The sequence below is a fragment of the Setaria italica genome, chromosome V (genome assembly GCF_000263155.2).
Source record: "Setaria italica strain Yugu1 chromosome V, Setaria_italica_v2.0, whole genome shotgun sequence".
Taxonomy (NCBI): domain Eukaryota; kingdom Viridiplantae; phylum Streptophyta; class Magnoliopsida; order Poales; family Poaceae; genus Setaria; species Setaria italica.
This window is the reverse complement of record NC_028454.1, coordinates 37,585,029-37,609,704: the sequence shown is the minus strand read 5'-3', so window position 1 is coordinate 37,609,704 and position 24,676 is coordinate 37,585,029. Positions and strand designations below refer to the sequence as shown.

General features: G+C 47.8%; 4 protein-coding genes across 4 annotated transcripts; all 4 read left to right on the top strand.

Annotated features, from left to right (window-relative positions):
• LOC101777049 (uncharacterized protein C9orf85 homolog) lies at positions 1-2,554 on the top strand. The gene is made up of 8 exons (XM_004969996.3): positions 1-167; positions 264-346; positions 438-476; positions 562-614; positions 723-786; positions 875-917; positions 997-1,044; positions 2,213-2,554. The coding sequence occupies exons 1-8, from the start codon at positions 87-89 to the stop codon at positions 2,375-2,377; spliced, it is 576 nt and encodes a 191-aa protein (XP_004970053.1). The 5' UTR covers positions 1-86; the 3' UTR covers positions 2,378-2,554.
• Positions 2,555-3,644: 1,090 nt separating this feature from the next.
• On the top strand, positions 3,645-4,545 carry LOC101776630. The gene has a single exon (XM_004969995.3). The coding sequence runs from the start codon at positions 3,900-3,902 to the stop codon at positions 4,230-4,232; it is 333 nt and encodes a 110-aa protein (XP_004970052.1). The 5' UTR covers positions 3,645-3,899; the 3' UTR covers positions 4,233-4,545.
• Positions 4,546-6,471: 1,926 nt separating this feature from the next.
• LOC101776229 (mitochondrial import inner membrane translocase subunit TIM50) lies at positions 6,472-11,987 on the top strand. The gene is made up of 10 exons (XM_004969994.2): positions 6,472-6,969; positions 7,079-7,167; positions 7,658-7,694; positions 8,570-8,631; positions 8,730-8,843; positions 9,088-9,192; positions 9,270-9,368; positions 10,105-10,261; positions 10,375-10,477; positions 11,463-11,987. The coding sequence occupies exons 1-10, from the start codon at positions 6,693-6,695 to the stop codon at positions 11,506-11,508; spliced, it is 1,089 nt and encodes a 362-aa protein (XP_004970051.1). The 5' UTR covers positions 6,472-6,692; the 3' UTR covers positions 11,509-11,987.
• A 1,549-nt stretch (positions 11,988-13,536) lies between these two features.
• On the top strand, positions 13,537-20,059 carry LOC101775418 (triacylglycerol lipase SDP1). Its single transcript, XM_004969992.3, has 7 exons — positions 13,537-13,885; positions 13,970-14,019; positions 14,154-14,235; positions 14,351-16,031; positions 16,650-17,513; positions 17,844-17,987; positions 18,111-20,059. The coding sequence occupies exons 4-7, from the start codon at positions 15,480-15,482 to the stop codon at positions 19,260-19,262; spliced, it is 2,712 nt and encodes a 903-aa protein (XP_004970049.1). The 5' UTR covers positions 13,537-13,885; positions 13,970-14,019; positions 14,154-14,235; positions 14,351-15,479; the 3' UTR covers positions 19,263-20,059.
• Positions 20,060-24,676: the final 4,617 nt, after the last annotated feature.

Below are 24,676 nucleotides of genomic sequence, written 5' to 3'. Positions count from 1 at the left end.
GCGAGGGGGGGATCGGGGCGTGACGGGAGGAAGAGAAACCCCCGGCGGCGCGAAGCGGAGGAGGGAGAGATCACCGGAATTCGGCGATGTCGAAGCGGCAGGGACCCCCGAAGCACCAGAACAGCTACGCGTGGAAGCCGCACCTCGGCCAGAAGATCAACGAGACCGTAAGCCCACTGCCGCCCCTCGTCCTCCCCCCTTCCTCAATCCCCATACTTCTCGATCCGCTTAAATCTCACCGTTCGAAACCCTCGCCGCTGCAGGAGCCTGGGGGCAGGTTCCGGCCGCTGTCGGAGATCACCGGCGTCTGCCAGCGCTGCCGGGACCAAATCGACTGGAAGCGCAGGTGGGCCTCATCCGTTCAATTGACTCGTTACTTGGTGTAGTTTCGACCGTTTTCGTTGCTCTGGGTCCGATTCGTTCTTCCCCTTTTGCAGGTACGGCAAGTACAAGCAAATTGTTGAGCCCGCAAAGTGGTAATTCTGTTTCCATCTGCTTGTTTCCTGTTTGGCACGTATACTGAGCAGAGGCGATACTGATGGTTTTCTTTTGGTTTGGCAGCCAGAAGTGTGGGAAGCGAGCCGTCCGTCAGGCGTACCACAACGTCTGCAGAGGTAAATTTCGACTGCTCAATCTCTCATGTTACTAGGTCTGGTTGTGAAACTATCAAACTAGTGATATATTGGATTGGTGCTGATTTCGGCTGCCTCTGTTCAATGCAGATTGCTCCAAGAATCTCGGGATATGTGCCAAGTGCTGCACTCGTGTCAATGACCTTGTTGGAAGGTGATCCCTGCTGTTTATTCCTGTTTTAAACTTGTAGTTGTATTGCATAATGTTTGTATTTTTTGATTAATTTGCAATTGTAATTCAGGGACGCGATTGAAGAGGATAGTGAACGCAAGGCACTAGAAGAGGTTTAATTATGTCATATTTGAAACTGGCTTGGTACCTAGAGGAATATTATTTTCTGCTGATGACTGTGTTGTTTTTCAGGCTATCAGAGGTGCTAGGGAAAGAGAAAGACGCACCCTTCTTCGCATTGTGAGTACTTTTATTCAACTCTTCACACTGAATAATTTTTGTTCTTATCCATTTGCCTCTAGTATTAGTAGTCTCCTTGATGCAAAAAAATGAATTAAAATTGGATTAGGGAGCCATGAATCTGGAAAGGGAATTCTTGTTCTTTTATTGTTATTGCTTGACAATGTTTGTATCCTTAAGCCTGCCTTGGTAGAAAAAGAATCTGATCCCTTTATTTGTGTTTGCGGCTTTGCGCCTTGTATTTCATGGATATCCTGTACTTACAATTGTATTTTCCCATTCTTCATCTCTATGTTATCCTGTTTTTGAAAATTCTGCCAGCATTTTCATTCTGTGTAATGTTTGAACATGAAAATTCAGTCATCTTGGTTCTAGAAATATAAACCAGCTTTCCCCGGATCTGCCCCTTTAAACCATGGGGTGCTGTTCTGACAAGGTTCCGTTCAATAAATCTTAAGATACAATTAAAGTCCAATGCAGCATTTATAAAATTGATACGTCTCTTGGAAATTTCATATGGAATACTGATATTAGTCTCTTGTTGGAAAATTAAACAGTTATTCTGTTTGGTCTCATCTTCAAGTTTTTACTCATTTCTCCCTTTGCATCAATCTTATAGTACCAGTTAAAACTTCAAGTCTTTGTCTCATTGTGCTTTTCAAATTAATCATTTTTGCTTAAGTATCTGTCAGTTCAATATGTCTGCGATGCACAATCTATTCCGTTGTGTCAGATCTGTATTTCTATGGGGTGTTGCTAGATAGATACCGTCAAATTGTACCTTTAGTATGCATATCTTTTTATAAAGAAACATTGAAGCTACTTAGAAATCTGTTGTGGTTGAAAATAATGGGAATTGTTATATAGAACAACCACCATACATGGGATCTGGTACTGGCTTTGGCCTTGAAACAAATGATTAAGCAAGCTGCTTGTACATGTAAATGCAAGACACTGACGTTTCTACTCAAGGTCATCGAGATGCAAGTGGAGTGTGATTATTGTTCATTATTGTAACAGATGAAACAGTTCAATGCTCTAGTTTTGATTCTCAGAACCAGCTTGAACTTTGAGACATTTCTTACTCTTGTTTTAAACAATCTCAGTTGTTGATCTATGTATTTACTTCAGCAAAACTCTCTGATGTTGTTAACGTTTCTCCTGGCAGATGAACAAAAGCAAGGGTGAAGACAGTGGCCCATCAGTCCCAAAGATTGCTGACAGAAGTCGTGAAGGTGACATATTCCCTGCCGCATCACTTGATGAATATGCCGAACAATCTAGAGAGCAAGATGATTCTGATGAAGAAGCCGGAGACTTCGTAGAAGATTAGGTTCTGAATTACTGTAAAAGTTCTTTCTTGGAGTAATGAGGTGATGCTTTTGCGGTCCGTTGTCAGACGCTGTAGAAATACTATTGCGCCGTGTAAAAGTACTTCCTGTTGTTTTATTCCAAAGCTTCAAATTGGAGATGTTTAAATTTCTGTTTAAATTTCTGTGTTACTGCTCTACTTCAATTATTTCTAAAATGTTGGAACTGTAAGCCTCTTCATTAGCTCTGCGCACGCTATCAGGTGATCGGCCATTTTGTGTTCCTTTTCAAATTGTTTTGACACGTTCTGCAACAAAGATAGAAATATGTAAAGTTACCAACCAGATGCAGTGCAAACGCACAAAATTATTTTAGTCGAGCCACCTGGCGCCCCTCCTGGTGGGCTGAACACTAGGCAAAAGGCAAAAGGCAATGGACCGGTCCGATCGGGTTCGGGAGAACTGCGGCGGTGCTGCCAAGCCCCAAGCGAGTGCCTGGCACGTGAGCAGCAGGAGGCGAGAAGCACACTGAGGAGTGAGGATACAGCCACGTATGCACAGTTGTCTCACGTTACGACTTTACTGCAGGCGGGCCCACAATCCAAGGAGCTCATAACAACCTTTCCCAAAGTGCCCTTTATACAATTGAACACTGAGATTCGTACCCTTAAATCTTTATAGAAAATATAACTCACAAGCAACGGTTAAACTCAAATGAGCTTCGGAGAATGAATTCCAAGCTAGAGGAATGAGAGAAGTGTGACTGGATGAGCTAAATAAAAGTATATATATGGCAAAATTTATTGATGTTGAATTGTTAATTTTACGTATTGCAAACCGCCAAAACTGAAACTCCTTTCACTCCTTACGCAGATGCATGTAATGCTTAAATAAGCATATTCTTCAAGTAACGCTAGATAAGCTTATTTGTATGGACGTAAATGTAATGCTTGCATGAAATTTTATAGTCGCAGATAAATTTTCCCACGTAAACTATTGGAGCATATTATGCAACCTACAAGACCACTAAAGCCCGTTCGCTTCAGCTTATAAGCCGGCTGAAAAGTTAAAACGGCTGATTTCTTGTGAGAGAAAATTACTGTTCGATGACTGATAAACCACCTGAATAAGGTGAAGCGAACAGGTCCTAAAATTTTACCCCACATACAAGCCAGTCACCTATGCCAGTGCAGCCGGCGGGCATTTTGGTAAATGAACCCAAAGAGTACGGCAGAGTCCCTCCGGCCAGAGTCCGCACCACCCCCGGTGCTGCAAGAAAAAACATCCCCAAAAGCACACAACCTTGGCTGGAGGCGGCGGCAGGGCGAATCTCCTCAGCCTGAGATAACCCCACGCTTCCCACCACCCCTTTCCCCACTCGCCGTCCTCCCTCGCTTCCCATTTTCCTCCCACAGCGAATCCAACCCCATCCCCCCTCTCTCCCCTGTTACGCCACGAGCCAAACCCCTAGCCACCTCGCTCCAGAATAGCTCCCCTCCCCTAGATCTCCCATTCTCTCCCGGCTCCCGCGCTGCCGATCCGGCGATGGCGACCAAGTCGAAGCTCGGTGAGCTAATGTGGGAGCACCGGCTCCAGGCCGCGGCCGCGGTGGCGTTCGTGGCCGCGGCGGCCGTCTCGATCTCCGCGGTCGGGCCCAGGCTCGGCGCCGTGGTGTCATTCTTCTGGCCGCTCCTCGTCTCCACGGGGTTCCTGCTCGTGGCCATCACCGTGCTGCTCCGGATCTCGCCCCCTCCCGCGGGCGCCGACGAGTCCGGCAAGGAGCTCATCGACTTCGTCGCCGGGTGCCGCCCGGAGCACCTCGTCCCGGAGGCGGCGGCCGCGGCCTCCGTGGAGGCGCCGCCGGAGCCGGAGATCTAACGGCCGGCCGGCCGGAGGAGGAGGAGCCGACGAGGAGGCTGTGACACCATTCGAGCTTCGCGGCGCGCGGCGTGCTCCGTCGCCGGGGTGACTCCACGGTAGCACGGTGGGGGCAACCTGTACGGGCCCACCTGTAAGTGCCGCGTGGGCTGCCCCGGCCGGCTCGCGTGCGGCGCGCGGCCGTGGCTCGGTAGCGTAGGACTTCTCCATGTCTGATATCTCTCCCTCTGGTCCGGTGTAACATACCGTGGAATTCAATAATGAATCATGGCATAAAATAAAAACCGCCCTCGCCGGAGTGATTTGTGTGTGCTTTCGCTGTCAAGGTGGCCTTTGCGAGGCTTTAGCTCAGCATTGTTACGAGTCACTGTTACGAGTCACTCCGTCGGTCCCAAACGTTTTGGAGTAAAAGCTAAGTATTTAGAAAACTCAAATCAAAACAAATAATACTTTAGGATGGATGGAGTATTATAAATTCAACGAATAGTATTTTGGGATGGAGGGAGTATCACATACCCCACTGCTAAACCGCGGCCAGTGATATACTCCCTCGGTCCTAAAATACGAACTGAGATTTTGGGACTGGATATCACTGGTGCCAGATACGAACTGAGATAAGATCTATGGCGAGTCATTTCGTTGAATCTATAATAAGCGAGTCTGGGCCTCTGGGGCCGTCCATTTTACTGCTAGACCGCCGCCAGGTCACGCGTCACTAAAGTTGATGACCGACGCCTCCCGTCGCTGTCCTCGAAAGGCCCCACCAGTTATCTAAACTCGGGTATGTTCAGGAAAGGGTGCCTGGATTGTCACTGTCGTCATAAAATTTTAATGCGCTTTCAACTCTTAAGGAACGGCGTATCCTGATACGGTCACCCTGAAGTGGTCAATGAGCGTGAGATTTAAAAGGAAAAAAAACTGGAGTCATGGTGGTCCCGCGCGTGTTTGTATGATCTTCACGTTGGAAGTGAACAATGCGTATGCAATTATGCATATGCGTATGCCGCTGTCGATGCAATTGACGTAGGCCATATGACCATATTTGATTTACCTTGGTATATGCGTCTTTTATTTTAGTACGCTTAATAGCGTCGCCAAAGTTTTGCAGACAGAAAAGGCGATATAATCATGTTGGATACTAATACAAGAGCACACTACTACAAAAGACTAGGTTCATGATTTTCAAACAAAATAGTAAGTGGTTGTTTGGATGGACCAAGGTCTTAGCCTATCCACTTGGCCTCGTAATTGCTTAAAAAAGCTTTTTAGCGTGAAAATCAGATACACACAAATGTGTTTCACTACCTAATCTAGGAAAGTTTTCAACTAGGAGTAGTGTAAAAGGGACTCGTTTGGATTGGAGCCGCAACTCGCCATGCCAAATTGTTACCGTGGTTTGCTTGCATGCACAATTATTTGATTTGACATCAATTTTTTTGGCTCCTCGATGCTTATCCTAACAATACTATTTAGAATCACATCAGCTGGAGTTACACCAACTATTTGGCTGTGGCTGAGCCATCCAAACACCGACCCTAGAGTTTCATTTTTTTTTAATCAACGATCGATATCAATTGTGCAATTTTAAAGCTTAAGAGCCATATAGAACATTAGGATTTTGGGGCACCTATTTTATTTCTCTTTGAAGTATGTGCGATTAGATAATGACTTGTCCATGACACTTATACCATGTTGGTGTTTTTTTTACGTACTAAAAAATAAACAGGCAACCTTTCAAAAAAAACTAAACAGGCAACTATACCCTGCTGAGCTTGTGTTAGTTTAAATTTGTGTCTGGCATTTTTTAAAAATTAGGTTACTTAGCTCTTCATCGAGAAAGAGTTATATATTGTGAAGTGTGGTGGTGATGTCTTCTAACACTCTATTTTCGTATGTTAAGTTGCTATGGCTAAGTTAGCTTAACACGGTTCGAATTTCTGAAATTCGCACGCTTGTTGCCCGCTGGACTTAAAGAACATATAGAAGTATAAAGTAACAGAGTTCTAGGATAACACATCACCATCTAGATTGTTTGTGCAAGAAGGCGATTAGGCGAAGTTTGAAAATTATTCTGAAGGTTTGAGGTTTCCTAGCCGGAGAGGAAGGAAACGTCGACACGATTACGTCACTCGGAGTCACAGGGCGTTTACAGTTTACGCCACTCGTATAGGGAAACGGGAAATGCCACGGCTATATTCGAGACATATCCTCCAAGCATATGCCAGCCCACTCTGACGAGTGGGGCCGCTCGGGACGCTTCCAGAACAGTCCTCCCTTTCCAACCCGCCGCCGCCTCCGTCGCCACTCGCCATCGCCCGCCCGTCCGGCTATCCGCCTCGCCTCACCATTGTCGGGCCCCTCGGCCGCCTCGTTAAACCCTCCGCGCGAACCCGAGCGGCACCAATCCAAACCCCTAGTCACCTGCCCCCCGCATCCCGTACCTCTCTCGCAAGCCGCGCCATGTCCCGCGTCGCGAGCTCGCGCCTCCTCCCCAGGATCTCCGCTCTCTCCTTCTGCACCGCCTCCCCGGCAGCCACCGCCGCCTCCTCCTCCTCCTCCCCATCCACGGCTGCGGCGGCGGCGGCGGCGACTGCGGCCGCCTCCGAGGCCTCGTCCACTTCCGGGGACCCATCCTCCCAGCCGCCCCCCGCGGCCCGTAAGCTGTGGGGCGCGCTCAAGGTCGCCGCCTTCGCCGCCGTGTCCGCCGCGGTCGGCGGCACGGGCTACGCCAGCTACGGTACGGCTCCCGATCCTTACCCGCTCTGGCTCTGGTGGTTCAGATTCTCAGCTTCGCGATTTCGCTCCCCCTTTTAGATTCAATGCGTCCTGGGTTTTCTTGTGTGCAGCTTATTCTCTAGAGGAATTGGATCAGATGACGCGGGAGTTCCGGAAGAAATCGAAGCATCCCATTCCTGAAGACGCATCCGGCTTTGAGGTAATGCTGCAACATGTCCAGTTTGGGTACATGTTATTAAAGCTATTTCGTTAATCCTACCAAAGTCGCAAGCAGCAGTGCGTTCTCATGTTGTTTAGAGGGAATTAGGAAATGCGAACTCTGATCATGGGATCTGATTAGCCATGTATTAGACTTTCCACATATATGGTACTATATAAAGCTGTTAGTTCTTGTGCAATAAATTTGCAATGTGCTGAAATTGCATATCAGCTGTCATCCCCCCCCCCCCCCCCCCCAACAACACACACACACACACACTGTGTTCGTTCCTTCCAAAACTAGCTGTACATGACTCCTCCCTTGAGAGGACTTGAACATATAATAGGATGATAAAAAGTTTGAAGGATGCTCTGTGGTATGCTTGCTTTCTGGGAATATAGGATAAGACCTGAACCGGAGTACGGGATCCAATACTGTTCTCCACTGTATTTCAACCATGTAATAAAGTGATTATTTTTCTTGTCTGCAGAAGTTTCAGGCTATGGCTTATGCAGCAGCTATGAAAGGTAGTGACTACAATATACTCCTTCCTTATCTTTCTCATTTACTACCTCTGCACTCTGAGTTGCTATATGTCATGCATTCCTTTTAGTCAACCACCTAACTAGCAATTCACCACTGTTATTATTACTCTGCGTATAAATCTGGAGCCTTGAGGCATGCCTGGTGATTTCTGCCAATGTCAGTGTATATAACTAGGTCTCTTCACCCGCATATAATATTTTGTATGCCCTAACATGATTACAGCCAATAAGGGCTAGCTTACTGTGTGAATGCTGCAATTGTTGAATTTCCAATCCCTGTGCAGAAATTTCTAATATGTACCAGATTTTACATTTGAGATTGAGAATACTGCACTATGCAGTAGGTATCCATGTGTGAAGCAGCCTGGTAAACCTGTTTTTTTTAGCAGAAGCTTGCATTGGACATTGCGAGTTTGGATTAACTAGAGAAGGTTTTGTAATCATAGCAAAGCAACCTAATCATTAGACCGTATGAAGCTATGTGTGTTACATATACCACAGCCAATTGCTAAGAAGAGCATGTGTTCTTGGTACAAAGAAAAATGTTAGTGCATAATTTGAGTTGTACTGACTGTAAAGTAGCAAATGATGATAACTGTATCTGCATATTACAGATAGCTCTAAAACATGTCACAGGGAAGGAGATTGATAGGATCTTACTGATTAATCTAAGCATCCTTGATGCTGAGGTTTTCGAGTCAACATCTTCATCTTCCACATTGTTTTAGGGGAAAAAATTGCATACTTGCCACTAGTTAGATCGTTAATTTAACTGCCTGAATAGATTGTGTGCTGCATGCCTTAATTCTTTTTTCCTTCCCCTTTTCTACTCAGAGTTGTATGCATTGTTCTTGTAGTTCCTGTTGCCGCTATTGAGGGATACCTGGATGTCAGGAGCCAAATTGAAGATCAAATTCGGGTCAGTAATAAATGGTAAAACTTTTTTTCCTTCATGGATCCATGTTGGATATTGTGTAGAAATTTCCATAATCATACTAATATATATATTTACCATAGGGCTTTAGCGAACCAGTATCAGACAAACTTCTTCCAGATCGTGCTCCTCAAGAACAGCATATATTGACCCTAGTTCTGGATCTGAACGAGACTCTTGTATACTCAGATTGGAAGGTGAATTTTTTGTGTTTCATACGAACTTTTGCAGTTTTGTTACTATGAACCTCTTGTATATGCAATATGAGCCAACATCTAATGTAATGTAAATATTTAAGCATGTTTATGTAGGGGCTAGATTATTATTTTGAAAAAAACATACGGTTCATTGTTCATTTCATATGTTTGCCAACCCTGTTTGAGGGGCTCAGTGACTGCTCGATGAAGCTAATGTTTTTTTTTCTTTTAAAAATGCATACAGCGTGAGAGAGGATGGAGGACCTTTAAGAGGCCAGGAGTGGATGCATTTCTGGAACATCTTGGGAGGTTTTATGAAATTGTTGTGTATTCTGATCAGCTTAGTATGGTAAGTTTTTCAAAACTTTCAGCTGTTCGCTTGTATTGCAAATGTGTAACCTGGAAGAAACTTTGTTGCATGTGCAGTATGTTGATCCTGTCGTTGATAGGCTGGATCCAAAGGGAAATATTCGGCACAGGCTATCAAGAGTTGCAACTAAATACGAACACGGAAAACATTATCGGGTATGTGGGATCTACCTGCTATTCTGGTAGCAAAGTGAATTATTGTATATTGATCCTTTTGCAGTGCTTAACTTACTACTATTTTATATCTTTTGGAGTTTAGAATGCCAAGTAAAATAAAATGGAGGGATTACTGGAGTAGTAACGTCACATGTTCCAAAATCTTTGAATCTTCCTGTATTTATAACTGTCCTATGTTGATAGCAGAATCTTTTTCATATGTAATATTCCCCTCATGCTAAAGATGAGTTGTTGCTCGACTGTTCTTCTGCCACTTTCCATTGCAAGCTATATAAGTATTTCCATCTAAGGTGATATGACCTGTTTCAGTGGCTAAAACTTATTTCTAACTATGTTGCTTAACCTTAGCTAAGTATGCATGCTCAAAGGGAAAAAAGAGCTTCCCTTTCTGGAAAGTGGTAGTGTTGTTAGAAGTTTTGTACTCGAATTATGGCGATTGAAAGTAATCAGTGAACTTTATTCATTATGAGAGTCCTAATTTGGTCAAGTTTTTTCATTCATTAGATACAATAGTCAATCCCATGTTCCTTAGTTATTTGTAACAGACCATTCCCCATTGAGTGCTCTTTCCAGTGGTTATTCTTGTTCTAAATCTGTGCAGTAATTTTTTCTCCAGAAAAAAAACTGGTAGGTATTGTACTTACTACATTTTAAGAGGCATTCTGTACTCTGCCATGATTCAAGACTGAACTTTACTTTATGATGTAACTACTAGGATTTGTCAAAGCTGAACAGAAATCCTGCTCAAGTTATTTATATCAGTGCTCATGCTTTGGAGTCAAGCCTGCAGCCTGAAAATTCTGTGCAAATTAAACCTTGGAAGCTTGAAAATGATGACACTCAACTGCTCGATCTTATTCCATTTCTAGAATGTAAGCCTCGGAAACTATGTCCTTTTCATCCTGCGAGGCTTGGGTTTTCCATTCTTTAGTTTGCTAACTGTTTCTCTTTTTTTTTTCACTCTTTATAAACCTAAATGCTGCAGATGTTGCTATGGCAAGACCTTCTGACATCAGGGCTGTTCTTGCATCCTATCAAGGTAGTGACATTGCTGCCGAGTTTATTGAGCGCTCTAAGGAACACCAAAGGTAAGCGATTATTTGCCTATGCGTTCCTTCCCCTTGTTTTCATACTTAATTAATGATATTCTGTTTATTCTTGTTTTTATACATAATTGATGATATTCTGAATATTGTTTTTCCAAGTATTTGGCATACCCAGTCATCGTAACTCCTGTGAAAGTAAATTGTTGTCACGAGTCATGACTATGATTATCATCAGTTGACCACAGTTCCTGTGAAAGTAGATTGTGGAAAATATGCCATCGCATTCAGTCTCTCATGCTTTCTTTCTTTTGTGCAAACTTTTCCTGATTTCCTTATTTGAGTATAGAATTACCTGATTTCCTTATTTGAGTATAATCACCTCATCCAGTTTTGATATCTTGATTATTCAACATACCTGTTTGCTGCTGTGTGGGACTAAAAACTGCTATCTTGCTTCTTCAAGAACCACTCTAGATCTACCAATTTCGTAAGATCAGAGACCTTGAGAGAGAAATTTTATAAGCTAGCACATTTTAGTTGACCAATCATTCTGGTTTTAGATTTGAGGGCACCTTTTTGTCATCTCCACTAGACATGGTAGGGGATTTTCTCTGGTTGATATTTGTACTCTTTATTTTAAATTAATATATAGGGCGTATTGTAACCTAGGATGTTTGGGTTTTTGACTGTTCGTTGCTGCTTAGCTTTCCTTAAAAAACTAACTTGATGGGTGTAAGAGCAAGATAGTTTTTTTTAAAACTTTTGTAGGCTGTGTGTTGATTTTAAGGTACGTCAACTTAGTTGTAGAACATATGCTTCCTCAAAAATTGTAATATGATGGGTAAATTAAATAGATCATACTGTGAAGTTTGGACCGAGGAGATGGTGGTGTTAGCAAAAATGTTGTAGTATAACAGGATTCTCATTTTTTCTTAATTCACATAGTAGTTCATGGTTCTGTTAGATGATTTTTAACTTGTATTAAGGATTTAAGGTTTTACTAAGTACCAACAATGTAACATTGCAGGCGCATGCAAGAACAAAAGCAATCAGGACGCATATGGCGGCGATGATGACCAAAATATGTTGGAACGAAAACATATCAATCTACACACTTCTATAGAGACATGAAACTTTTGGCACTTCAATCCAAATGAAGTGAATGAATCCATCATCCATGGATTATTATTTTGTCAACTTCTGGAGAGATCACCCTTGGCAGGTTTTAATAAATGTTTCCATTTTAATGGGTGCCTTACAGTGATATCAAACTTAACCCTATCAGGATTTTATAATCAAGCATGAGATGCGGCCTTGGCCAACATTTTTGAAATATTTTTATGGCAGATTCACTTGCATTGTTTTTAGACATGTAGATTTTAATATGCTCCATTGAACAAATTACTGTGTTCCAGGGTTTCTGCAGGCGTTTTAGGTTGGCAGTTTTCTACTGCTGGTGGGAGTACAATATTTCTGTTGATTGTTGCAATTTTGTGAATTGTACTAGCTGAGCTTGCAATAGTAATAAATAGTGACTGATGGATGAACCGAACCAGTTTTGTGTTTGATGACCAGTTTTTTTCGGGCCCATTACGTGGTGTTTAGTTGGTTCATATGTGGACAAAATTTGAACTCTGTTACCGCTAAACACCTTCGGTTGTACGTGGAATAGGTATGCTATCTGCTAGCATTCAGTTCCGTGCCCTACTTTTCACTAGGAAAGCACATCATATCCGAATTCCGTTGTCACTGGACTTCTCTCGGTTCACTTATAAAATGAATGTCCATATGTTGATCCACGACAGAAGTGATTAGCGCCCTTGGTTACCGTCGCCCTGGTGAGCATGTTGGTGGAGGACGGTCCCGGAGTGGATTCTGTCACAATAGTCAAGATGTTTCTCTCCGAAGGGTGGTAGTCCCCTCAGACGAAGTTGAATTGGTTTTGTATCTATTTTAACTCCTTCCTTTGATTTAAAGTTAAATGCTGGGAGAATAATAAATGTGAAATAGTAAATGCAAGTCGTTCTCATTGACTTCGAACCAGTCGTCCCATCAGTTATAGTGGCGCCTCTGTTTATAGGGAGATCAATCGTTATAAAGTTCAATTACATTTTATCGTTCCTCCAATTGTTAGATTCCAAGAATATTTCAGGTACAACAGGAAATACGGCCTTCGTACGAACTCCTCTAGCTAGCCTCTCGTATGGCATTGCCACTCCACGTGGCAGACCGCGTGGTCCTTAGCGCCCACAGTCCTTCGGAGGTCGAGGTGCTCTTCATTGGGCGTCCCTGTTCTTCCTTTCAGGGATAGATCAAGGCGTTGTTGAGGCGCACAACGCCCCTAACTGGAGTCGTGAGGGTAGACTCTCTGTCATTGTGCTCCGAAGGACACCTCGTATGCCCAAGGGACCATCGTCATCATCTTCCTCTTTTCTGCACCCAGAATTCATTAAGAGCAGAAACAAGGTTAATTCTTGAGGGACTTCTTCCTTCGAAGGGTGTTCCGAAGGTGGTTTCCCCAACATAGCATATGGGAAGCGGTGTTGTTGGAAGTAAAGAAGTTAAGAAGCAGGAATAAAGCAGACCGGCATGGAGTACGTACTATGTTCAAGACGAATCGCAAGTTGTAACAACGGATGAAATTGACAGTGTCCTATTGTTATCTTAGGCTAATTCTAGTCGTGGATTTCATTTTGATGTTTCCAAGACAATCACATCATCAACAAAAAGATGACATTTCATGTTGTTTACATTTAATTTCATGACACATTCGGAGTTGGTTTTCGTGCCACAAGAGTTTTATCTAGATGAAACTGTTCCTTCTCTTCCCTCTTAAATTTCCTACCATATCATCAAATTAGCTGACGTGACGCTTACATAAACTACCACCTGAAATAGCCTTAGAAATTTGTTTTTTTTAGGTTAGCCTTAGAAATTTGTTGATGCAGGGCCCAGTGCCCCAGTCGAACACCGGGAACGGAAAAACATTCAAAGCTCCGAAATGGTGACAAGTTCCTTGGCATTTTCCGTGGACGTGAGAGCGTAGCGTGGCAGAGTCCGGGTCCTTCGTCCACCGCAAAATCTCGGCAGGTATGGTCCCACCCCACGCACGACCCTCCATCTCACACAAGTTCTGCCTTGCGCGTACCAGAGCGTCGCGCTCGCTCCCGACCGTGTGCGGCACAGCAGCAGCTAAGCTCGCGGCGATGCAGTCGCGCGCGTGCCTGCCGGGCTGCGGTCCGCTGCCGGGTCCGGCGGGCGCCGGGCGCAGGCGCAGCGGCCTCCTCTCCTCGAGCGGCAGCGTCAGCAGGCGGACTCCCGCCGGACGAGGGGGCGCCACCGGCGTTCGCGCCGTCGACGGGGCTTCCGCTGCGGCCGCTGTCGCCGCAGCTGCCGATGCCGCGCTCCCGCCCCCGCAGGTCACCTGGCAGATCGTCGTCGGCGCCGTAGGTGAGTCCATACTTACACATTAACAGATGTTGCCTCGTTTCCTATCCAGTTCGTGTGTCTGACAGAACCGGCTCCTTTTTGCAGCTGGAGTGACGCCGTTCGTGGTCGCAGGGGTCGAGTTCGGCAAAAGAATCGTAAGTGCCGGGCCGGTTTCATCTTGATCACGGACTGAATTTCTGTCAGTCCATCGGACCATTACTGGTTTATCTATCGATCATTTTAATTACCATCCTTCATCTGTCGACTGTTTTTCCCCTTGATCATTCAGGTCCAACAAAAGAAATGTGAAATCTGTGGAGGTTCTGGCCTGGTAATGAAGAACGACTATTATGTTCGGTGCCAAGGGTGTGGTACGTGCCGTGCTTCCGTGACACTTTAGCTTTGTGATAGCAAATAACTCTGAAGATCTTCGCCCGTTGGCATGCGGAATATGTGACTGAGGTTTTCGCCCTATTTCTTTCGTAGGTGGCTTCCTTCCATGGCAATCTTGGAGAAGGTTCTTCACAGGCTGAACCCTGATCATCACGACTTTGCTTGCGCTGTTTCTAAAGACGGATGATGATATTAGGAAAATTTGTGAGATATAAGTTGAACAACTTTGTGTTTGAAACAATACAGACATGTCGAATGCTCGTGCATGCCGTCGACTTGCGCACGGCGAAATCGATGCTGTTGGGATGCTCATTTTTGCGTTCCCGTGCCCGTTTCAAGCTTCACCGTGAGTATGCAACTCGGTGGCCTTCCTGTGAGTCTGTGACGATCGAGATGCCAAAAAATGTTTTTTTCCCATTCGTTTGATCAGGCTGACAGTTAGTCGTCTATTGCGTTACCTGATCTTGCATCAAGTTTCGATTGGACGATACACAAGATCGAGCGGTGCCTTCCCCAAAGTCAACTTCCCCGAGCCACCGTCCATGGGCCATGGCACGTGTACTGTATCTCTTCCTCGCTTTCCCAGATCGGCGCGTGTCGCGCGGCCGTTTTCCCCATTCTTCTCCCTTCGACCCTTCCCCCACCGCCTCCCCCGACCGGCGAGGGGGCAGCCAGCCAAACCAACAGCCTACGGCGGCCGGCGCCGGCCTCGACCCGGAGATAACGCGACGCGGATCGAGGCCGCGCGCGGCGCGCCCATCCTGACCCGCGCGACCTGAAAATCGGCGCGCAGCTCGGGATCCGCCGTTAGGGCCGGGGGCGGCGTGCCGTGCCCGCGGCGGGTTAGCTGTTGTACGTTACGTCGCGCAACCTCTCCCAGTCCCAGCCTCCCTTATCTGCTCGCCCGTTTCTCTGACTCGGACGCCGACGCCGGCCTTCCCACTTGTCCCCACGCGTGACGCGCCCACGACCTCCTCGTCGTCCTCTTGCGATCCTCCATCTCGCTGCCGTTTCCTCGTCACCTCCTCCTCCCGACTTGCCAAACTCCAACACGCCGCGCGCCCATGCCCCCGGTGCGTAGATAGCTGTAGCCAAACAAATACTCGCCTTCTCCGACGTTCCAGCTCCAGCTCCGATCCCAGCGGATTCCGCGATCCAAGGCGCGCGGTCTCCGTGAGCAGCGTGACTCTCTGCGTGCCTGTGCCATTTCCGCCCTGCCGGTATGGATGACATCGCAAGTGAGGCGCCGGTGGGGGCGTTCGCCATCGGCCCGTCCACGGCGCTGGGCCGCGCCGTCGCGCTGCGCGTGCTGCTCTGCGGCTCCGCGGCGCGCCTGCGGCACCGCCTGGCCGCGGCGCTGCGCGCCGTGCTGCCCGTGGCGGCGGCGTGGCTGCACCCGCGGGACAACACGCGCGGGATCCTGCTCGCCGTCTGCGCCGTCGCGCTCCTGCTGCGGGGGCGGCGGGGCAGGGCAGGGCTCAGGGCGCGGGTGCAGTCCGCCTACCGCCGCAAGTTCTGGCGGAACATGATGCGCGCCGCGCTCACCTACGAGGAGTGGGCGCACGCCGCGCGGATGCTGGAGCGCGAGGCCGCCCCGCGCCGCGCCAGCGACGCCGACCTCTACGACGAGGAGCTCGTCCGCAACAAGCTCCGCGAGCTCAGGCACCGGCGCCAGGAGGGATCGCTCAGGGACATCGTCTTCTGCATGCGCGCCGACCTGCTCAGGAATCTCGGCAATATGTGCAACCCCGAACTGCACAAGGGGAGGCTGCAGGTACGTAATACCCTGCCATCATGTGGATCAAACCAAATTTCGACAGCATCTGATGATTGCTCTGAGACAATTTGGTTCAGTTTATCAGGCTTTTAGCAGTTTATTATCTGATTAAACCAGAAACCAAATTCGACTAGGAGGAACCAGCACACGATTTAGCTAATTCTGTGCACTTTTAATATTGGACTGCTCATTTTGGCATTTCGGAGCAGATTTGTGACTCTAATTTGGGGGTGGACACTCCAATTTGTACATATGGGCATCAGACTTGACTAATCAGATTCTGCTCCTAACCATGTGAATGGAGATAGTTCATTGCTGAATATGTAATTGGATCAAAAAGTTGAACAAGTAGTAGCTATCTATATTCTATACTGTTCCTTTGAGTTACAAAAAGTAATCGAATATGACAAAATTAAGGTGTCCAAATGATTCAGCCTATAGTTAGCAATCTAGAAGTGAACAATGACAAAACATATTGCATCTTTCAGACATCTTTCAGTTACAATGTTGTGTTTGTACTATGTAGTTGTTTATTCAACTGTTTTAACTTGAAACACAAGCGTAGCGTTATGTTGGTCATTAATGTGTTTCGATTGTGATTTTCTTGCTGGCCAGGTGCCTAGACTCATAAAGGAGTACATAGAGGAGGTATCTACTCAACTGAAAATGGTCTGTGACTCGGATTCTGATGAGTTACCGCTTGAAGAGAAGCTCGCATTTATGCATGAGACAAGACATGCCTTTGGTAGAACAGCCTTGCTGCTAAGCGGAGGTGCTTCATTAGGATCCTTTCATGTGGGTGTTGTGAAAACCTTGGTAGAACATAAACTTCTGCCTAGGATAATTTCAGGATCAAGTGTTGGTTCAATAATGTGTTCTATAGTAGCAACGAGGTCATGGCCTGAGTTGGAGAGCTTCTTTGAGGAGTGGCATTCCCTGAAATTTTTTGACCAGATGGGTGGGATCTTTCCTGTGGTTAAAAGAATTTTGACACATGGAGCTGTTCATGAGATTAGGCACTTGCAAGTGCTTTTGAGAAATCTTACCAGCAATTTGACATTTCAAGAAGCTTATGACATGACTGGCCGGATTCTTGTTGTCACTGTGTGCTCGCCAAGGAAGCATGAGCCGCCTCGATGCTTGAACTATTTAACATCGCCTCATGTTCTTATCTGGAGTGCAGTAACTGCTTCGTGTGCTTTTCCTGGACTTTTTGAGGCCCAAGAATTGATGGCAAAGGATAGATTCGGTCAAACAATCCCTTTCCATGCTCCATTCTTATTGGGCGTGGAGGAACGTACTGGTGCTACAACCCGGCGATGGAGAGATGGGAGCTTAGAAAGTGATTTGCCCATCAAACGGTTGAAGGAACTATTCAATGTGAATCATTTCATAGTAAGCCAAGCCAATCCTCACATAGCTCCATTGTTGAGACTAAAGGAAATCATCAGGGCTTATGGAGGCAGCTTTGCTGCCAAGGTATGTCAAACAGTTACTGGCTTATTTTGCATTACCATGCAGAGACATTTTTATTTGACGCGTTTTCTGTTCATCTTAGGATGCAAAGATGATTATTCTTTTCACTTTGATTGCTGTATGGCATTCCTTCCAATATATCAGGAATGGTAGCATTAAATGTCTCAGTAGCACTAGCATAACATACCACGAGACCCAGCCAGGGGTGGCTAGAATTATTTTCTGCAAATATGAGATAGGTTGCATGGCCAAATAGTTCATTTTTCTTAAGCATTAGCTGGCAGGCATGCTACGATGTACTAATACGTGCATTTATTGTTTTCTTGTATTTAGCTTGCTGAACTTGCTGAGATGGAAGTTAAGCATAGGTGTAATCAAGTTCTGGAACTTGGATTTCCACTAGGAGGATTAGCCAAATTATTTGCTCAAGATTGGGAAGGTGATGTCACAGTCGTTATGCCAGCCACTCTTGCACAGGTCTGCAATGTTTTTATTCCCTCTCTCCGCTCATGTAAATATTCTTTTATCTTACATGCAAATGTCAATTATTGACACAATATTCAGTAAACTTACACATGATTTCTTTCACACTATCACCAGTATTCCAAGATGATACAGAACCCATCTTATGCTGAGCTTCAGAAGGCTGCAAATCAAGGTAGGAGATGCACTTGGGAAAAGCTATCAGCCATCAGGGCGAATTGTGCCATTGAGCTTGCATTGGATGAATGTGTTGCCCTCCTGAACCACTTGCGTAGGCTAAAGAGGAGTGCGGAAAGAGCATCTGCCTCACAAGGACATGGTCCTACAATCAGGCTCTGCCCATCTAGGAGAATTCCATCCTGGAATCTCATAGCAAGAGAAAATTCGACTGGTTCTCTTGAAGAAGAAATGCTTGCATCTCCTACACGTACAAATCATCAAGGACCTGGAGGAGTTGCTGCATTATCTAACAGAAACCAGTATCTCCAGAGAATTGCACATGATAGTAGTGACAGTGAATCTGAAAGTATAGATTTACACTCTTGGACGAGAAGTGGTGGCCCTCTTATGAGGACAGCCTCAGCCAACAAGTTCATCAGCTTTGTTCAGAATCTTGAGATTGACACAGAATTCAGAACAATTCCATCTAGGGAAGATGAATCTGATCTTGTGACACCAAATGGCAGTAGCTTGGCAGCTCAGGCAGTCAGTAGAGAAGCAGCTGATAGGAGCTTGGACAATTCAGGTATAGATATTCATGATACTACTACCCCTAGAACGACATTTGGCCCTTCAACGAGTATCGTGGTTTCTGAAGGTGACTTGTTGCAGCCTGAAAAGACTGAGAATGGTATTTTGTTTAATGTTGTAAGGAGGGATACTCTTATAGGACCTAGTAATGGAGTTGAGTCTCAAGGATCTCCTCGGGAACCAGATGTTGAAACAGTACAGACAGAGTGCCTTGATGGCGTGTCAGCTTCTGACGACGACGACATGGAACTCAATGTTGTTAATGATGAAGCGACTGATCCCATGAGTAGACATAATCCACAACATCAGGGGTCCTCACTGGGAGAAAATGTAGATCATCCCTCTTCCTTAAATTGTGAAGATGGGACAAACACCAACAATCCAGAAGCTGCATCAATTTTTGATATATGTACGGAGATCCACCAGGCAACTGTTACTACAGAAAATAGCCTGCTGGAAGGGTCTTCAGAGAACACGGAACTGGAAACAGCAAAGATAGAATGTCCTGATCACAATTAGGCTGGTAGGAAGGATGGAGTTGTCTAAGATTTTACTAGTTAAGAGGCGTCCTTTCATTCTAAGGCAGCAGATGTCCTTTTTGTGTTCTGACAACTTTAAAGCTAGTCATCGCAAAAGTGGATGCAAGAAGCTGTATGTTATTCTATTCAAGTTTCATATCAAGGTAGATCCAATGGCTTTGGCTCAATTGAGGAACCAAATATATTTTCAGTGATGGAAGTGAGATTCTAACATCTAGGAGAAATGAAACTGAGACTGGGGGGAAAAATACATAGAAACAGTACAATTTGGGCATCTAATTTAAACTCGTCGAGAACTAATTCGGGTGGCAGCAGTTGTAATCTCAATTGGTTTTGCAGATGGCCTGATGACTAGATGTTACCTCTCAACTGGTAAGCAGTGGAGACAACAGGCAAAGAGACACCAGGACCTTCAATGTACATGGCCTGCTGGCAGTTTGCTTCATTAAACTGAATTTTGTGCAAATAACTAGCCTTGCATCCTAGGATAGTCAAGTGAGGGGCAAAGGGATTTGGATTAACATCTTCCTAATGCCGCTGGTATACTGAAGAAAGTGTTGGGTTATCATCCTAAAGGTAGTGAAAGACAACGCTGATGAGATCAGGATCGACTCCCAAGCCTTCTTACGAGATGGTGTAAATCTAATAGCATTACAATCAATTTGGTATGGCTTTCTTCTGTGTAATATACACTTCTGGTGAATGCGATGTGTAGACCAGGATGCAAATCAATCGCCAATTGTTGTGAAGTGAGTCTACGCAGACTCGCAGAGGCAAGGATTGTGTCCGCTTCCTCTCCAAAAGAGAGCTCGCTCTTCTACACATCGGATAGCCCAAACGCCCCGCTTCCTCTCCAAACAGAGAGAGCTCGCTCGTTTACACATCGGATAACCCAAACGCCCACTTATCACTTGATAAGAAATTTATTCATTTTCGGCCCATTTTAAGGAGAGAAGAACGAGCCCAACGCCCACTTATCACTTGATAAGAAATTTATTCATTTTCGGCCGATTTAAGGAGAGAAGAACGAGCCCAACAGAATGAGAACAAGGGCCTGGTCTTACGCTATCCAACAACACACGTCTGACGGATCTTCTTCCAAGCCACGAAACAGAAACGCAAAATACCGCGAAAGTTCACCGAACTGCGTCATGGTCACGCCTTGCGCGATCCGTCATGCATCGGACCTGGTGTGGAACAGCCGCCAAAGACTGCGTCCCACACGAACATAACCTCACTGGCTGGTTGATACTCTTACGATTGAGCTTGAAGGTCGGTCCCGTGCTTCTGAGAAAATCAGCGCCGACGCTTTCGAATCGATCGATCGATCGAGATGGCCGGCAGGTACTTCACTGGACGCGGATTGTTCCGCTCCGCGGCCCGCACGCGTCTTACTATACTCGCCATGCATGCGTGTCAACCTCGCGCACCGTCAGGCCACGGGGCGGTGGTGTCAGGACGTCGTTCGATGAAGGAGCACGCGCTTGGTCACTGCTCACGTCTTTCATGCGGGAGCGAGGTGGCTGCATGGGATGCAGGGGCGGACGCTGGTTGCGTGCATGGAACCGTGCGCGAGACGGTCTGATCGTACATACGATCGGAACAACCGGCGCGCGAGAATCGGTGGCCGGCTGGCCGCCGCCCTCACCGCCGGGAGCGAGCTTGCGACGCCGTCGTCCGCTGGCACGGACGTATGAAGTATGTTGATGCAGCGGCGCCGATCACGGGCGGGTATGGCCGTAAGGGTGACGCTGCCGCCGCGCGCGGTCCGCGCCCTGTCGCGATCGGGTCAACATGAGTCGCTAGCGGCTACGCTGCTTCACCACGCTGCGCTGCAATCATGCACGCGCGCAGCGGCGCGGCTAGCTGATCCATCGAAAGCCGGCCGTCCCGTGCTGCGCTACTAGCTGCCCGACGAGACACTACTGGAATATTGTTGACCTGATACCGGGTCTTTCTAGGAGCTCCCCGTCACCTCCTTTAAGACCAGGTGGAAGTTTCGCTCGATATAAAGATCACCCATTAGTACCGGGTGGAGCCTCCACCCGATATTAATGTGCCTGAGCGCCTTTAGTATCGGGTGGAGGTTCCACCTGATACTAATGGATGACCTTTAGTATCGGTTTCACCCATTAGTATCAGGTGGAGCTCCCAACCGGTACTAAAGGATCTTCCCTGCTTATCCGTCCACTCCCCCGGTCCATGCCCGCTCCCCGATCCTTATCCGCTCCCCCTCCCTCAGCTCCTCCCTCTCTCACCCTTGGCCCGGTCTCCCTCCTCTCTCCCTCCCTCCCTCTCTCACTCTCCCATCTGCACGCGGGGGGAGGCGAGGCGTCGGGCGGGTGATTTCTTTTTTTATTTATTTTTTAATACCCCTTTAGTAACGGTTATTTCACCTGGTATTAAAGGATCTCATATTATATTTCACCTGGTATTAAAGGATCTCATATTAGTACCGAAGTAGCAATACCGGTTGCACAAGTATCAAAGGGTTAGGAATCGGTACTAAATGGGCTTCCCGTCAGGGAGACGACGACACGTACAAGCGCGTTTGGACGGACGCGGTGGCCTGGTATATCTCTTTCTCGCGCGCGACGACGCGGTCGGATGGGATCGATCAGACACGTACGACGTGATTCCCTTTCCGGTGCATCTGTTGCAAGCTTTCCGCGCCCTCGGCAGCAGCGCGACCCGCTCGTGTTCCCATCACGTTTCGATTGGCTGGCGGGGGCCTGCACGCGGGCGCGCTCAGCTCGTACGCCAATCAATCGCTTGACGCGTACGTAGGCGCGCGCGAGCGGACGCAATCAACCTTCGGGGGCCGGCTGGTCCCTCCCGGTGCCGGCGGGTCCATGGAGATCAGAGGATCTCTTCCTTCTTCCACATGCAGTTTCGCCTTTCGATCCGTCCGGCCTTCACCATAGCTCGATGATCCATCCACCGCGTGCCTTTTCAACTTTGTGTCCTCGTCGTACGCTGATATGATTTGACGTGGTTCAGCTGGGGACAAACCACGCTTTTCGAGTGGGCCTCGCCGCTTTGGGCTACACGCCTCGGTGGAATCCACCGCCGGGGCGCCAAAGCGAGATGCTCATGCTCCCAGTCCCATGTACGTTGTCTTACTCCTTTCCTAACGTCGTCCAGCCAAAAGAAGTGTACTAGCTATAGACCGAAGGCAGGGAAAGGAGCCGGGGCTCGGAATGCAGGTTAGCCACGTGGCGTTCTACCGGGTGTGGGTCAGGACGGCTATATGCATGCGTGTGGCCAGACGTACAAATGAATCAAGTCAATGATTCATGAAAGTGAAATTAGCCATGTAGAAATATCGTAGCACTTGTTAGCAGCACTTGAGCTAGCTAGCCAGCTATCTAAGCTAGTGTGCCAAATTCGGTGGCGCCAAATGCACACCCTGATACCCCTCCCCTCCTACCGCAGCTATCCTTATGCGCGGGGAATATATGAGAAAATGGCAACGAAGTAACGAACTGTGTGTGATATGCATGGCAGATTGGCAGGTAGTATGTCAATCAGATAGATGGAGCACGATCCACACGCACCTGTGGCTTCTGTACCAAATTATTAGGTGAATGTCTAGTCCTTTCGCGGAAAATGAGAAATAATTGTACTGCCGGCCCATCCATGTTGCGATGTGCTAGCTGCTGGCTAGCTGCTAGGCTCTAGGTTATTACATCATATGCCTTTGGCCTGCGTCACATCTCCGGGCATAATAACGCCCCAGCTTAAAGGGCACATGCTTTAACAGTTCAATCCTCTACGACTAATGCTTAGAACCACCACTTTCGCGTGTTGTTGCCTCGTGCCACTATACACTTAGGTTTAGGTCCACCGTCCACGCACACAGTCAAGATACTTACTTGATGCTTTGGTAGCATTTGTAAAGAACTAGGTCCGGAACTTCTCGATCGATCTACACAGGCAAGAGACTTCGAGAGGAGAGAGACCAGCTTGAGTTCCACCGATCTAGGATGATTTTGGGCTAGGCTCCGGGTGAGGCGTGCATCGGGCTAGGTTTTGGGTCGAACCCAGCAGCAGCGAGCCCAGAAGACGAGCCGAGCTCGAGCTCGAGCCTGAGATAGGTACGTCGAGCTTGCTTGTCTGGAGACAAGCTCGAACTCGGCTTGGCAAATGGCAAGGCTCGGCTGTGCTTTGAATCTCGTGGCCGGCCGACGCGGCCGTCGTCCCATCCCATCGATATGCGACGACGACACGCCCGGCAATGATACTGCGGCGCGCGCGCGGTTGCTCCGCCCCACGCGCATCCGGCAGGCATCACCATCGGCAAGCAAGTCGGCATGCACGACGCATGCGTGTCGAACTACCCCACTAGTTAGCATGCGTACGTATACGTTCGGGGGGTTCGGTTCGGCGACGTGATGCGCCAAAGGCAGAGGCAGGCACCATCTATCCTCATCAGTCATCAGAAGCTAGCGGCACGCGCCCGGTCACCGCTCACGCCTTTGGCGCGGGGAGCTAGCAGAGGTGCATGCCTTTCCATGTGCAGGTGGTGGTGGATGCCGCGTCGGACAACAAACTTTGGCCGTGATGAAGACGGAGCACGGCACATCGACCGATCCGCCCGGGGACTGGTGACTGATCGATCAGGAGGCCGTCTCGCCCGGGTCGGAGATGCATCGCGAGTTCGCAACAGCCATCGGCGCGGAGATGGATATCTCCGGCGGCTGGCGCAGCGGTGCTCTATGTCCGTATGGGCGGGTGAGGGTGACGACGCTGCCGCCGCGCGCGCGGCTCGGGCGCCGGGGATGTGCCTCGCTCCTGAGTACGCGATCGAGCTAGTCCAAGGAGTCGTCGTCACAGCCGCAGCAATCAGACGCGCAGCGCCTAAGATAGAATTGGCCGAGGCGGCAGTGCCGTTTGGTGCTGGGTCGACGACGGGGACGTGCGCGTTTGGACGGACGTGGCGCGGCTCTCCGATAGTCCGATCCCGGCCCTCTCGCGCCACGACGCGCGGTGAGCTGGTCACGGTGCGTCCGCTGCCAACCTTTCCGCGCGGCAACCGCGGGACCTGCCCGTTCCCGTCACGTACGCTTCGATCGACTGGACCTCGCCGGCCGGCAGCTCGATCGTACGTCATACGGTAATCATATCATGCGAAGACGCGCGCGAAACCTCGGGTCGCTGCCGGTCCCATATGCACAAAGAGAGGATCTTTCTTGCACAGTTCCGCCGGTCACTCCTCGATGGCTGGTGTTTTACGTGAGCGTGCCGACATTGGACGGCCCTGATCGCAGCTGGGGACAAATGTCCTTTCGACGGCGTCCCTTCGCATTTGGGGGTTACGCCCCCGGTGCCTCGGTGGAATCCACCGCAGGGCGACAAAGCTACTAGACACTGTCCGGCCTCGCGCTGCTGCGC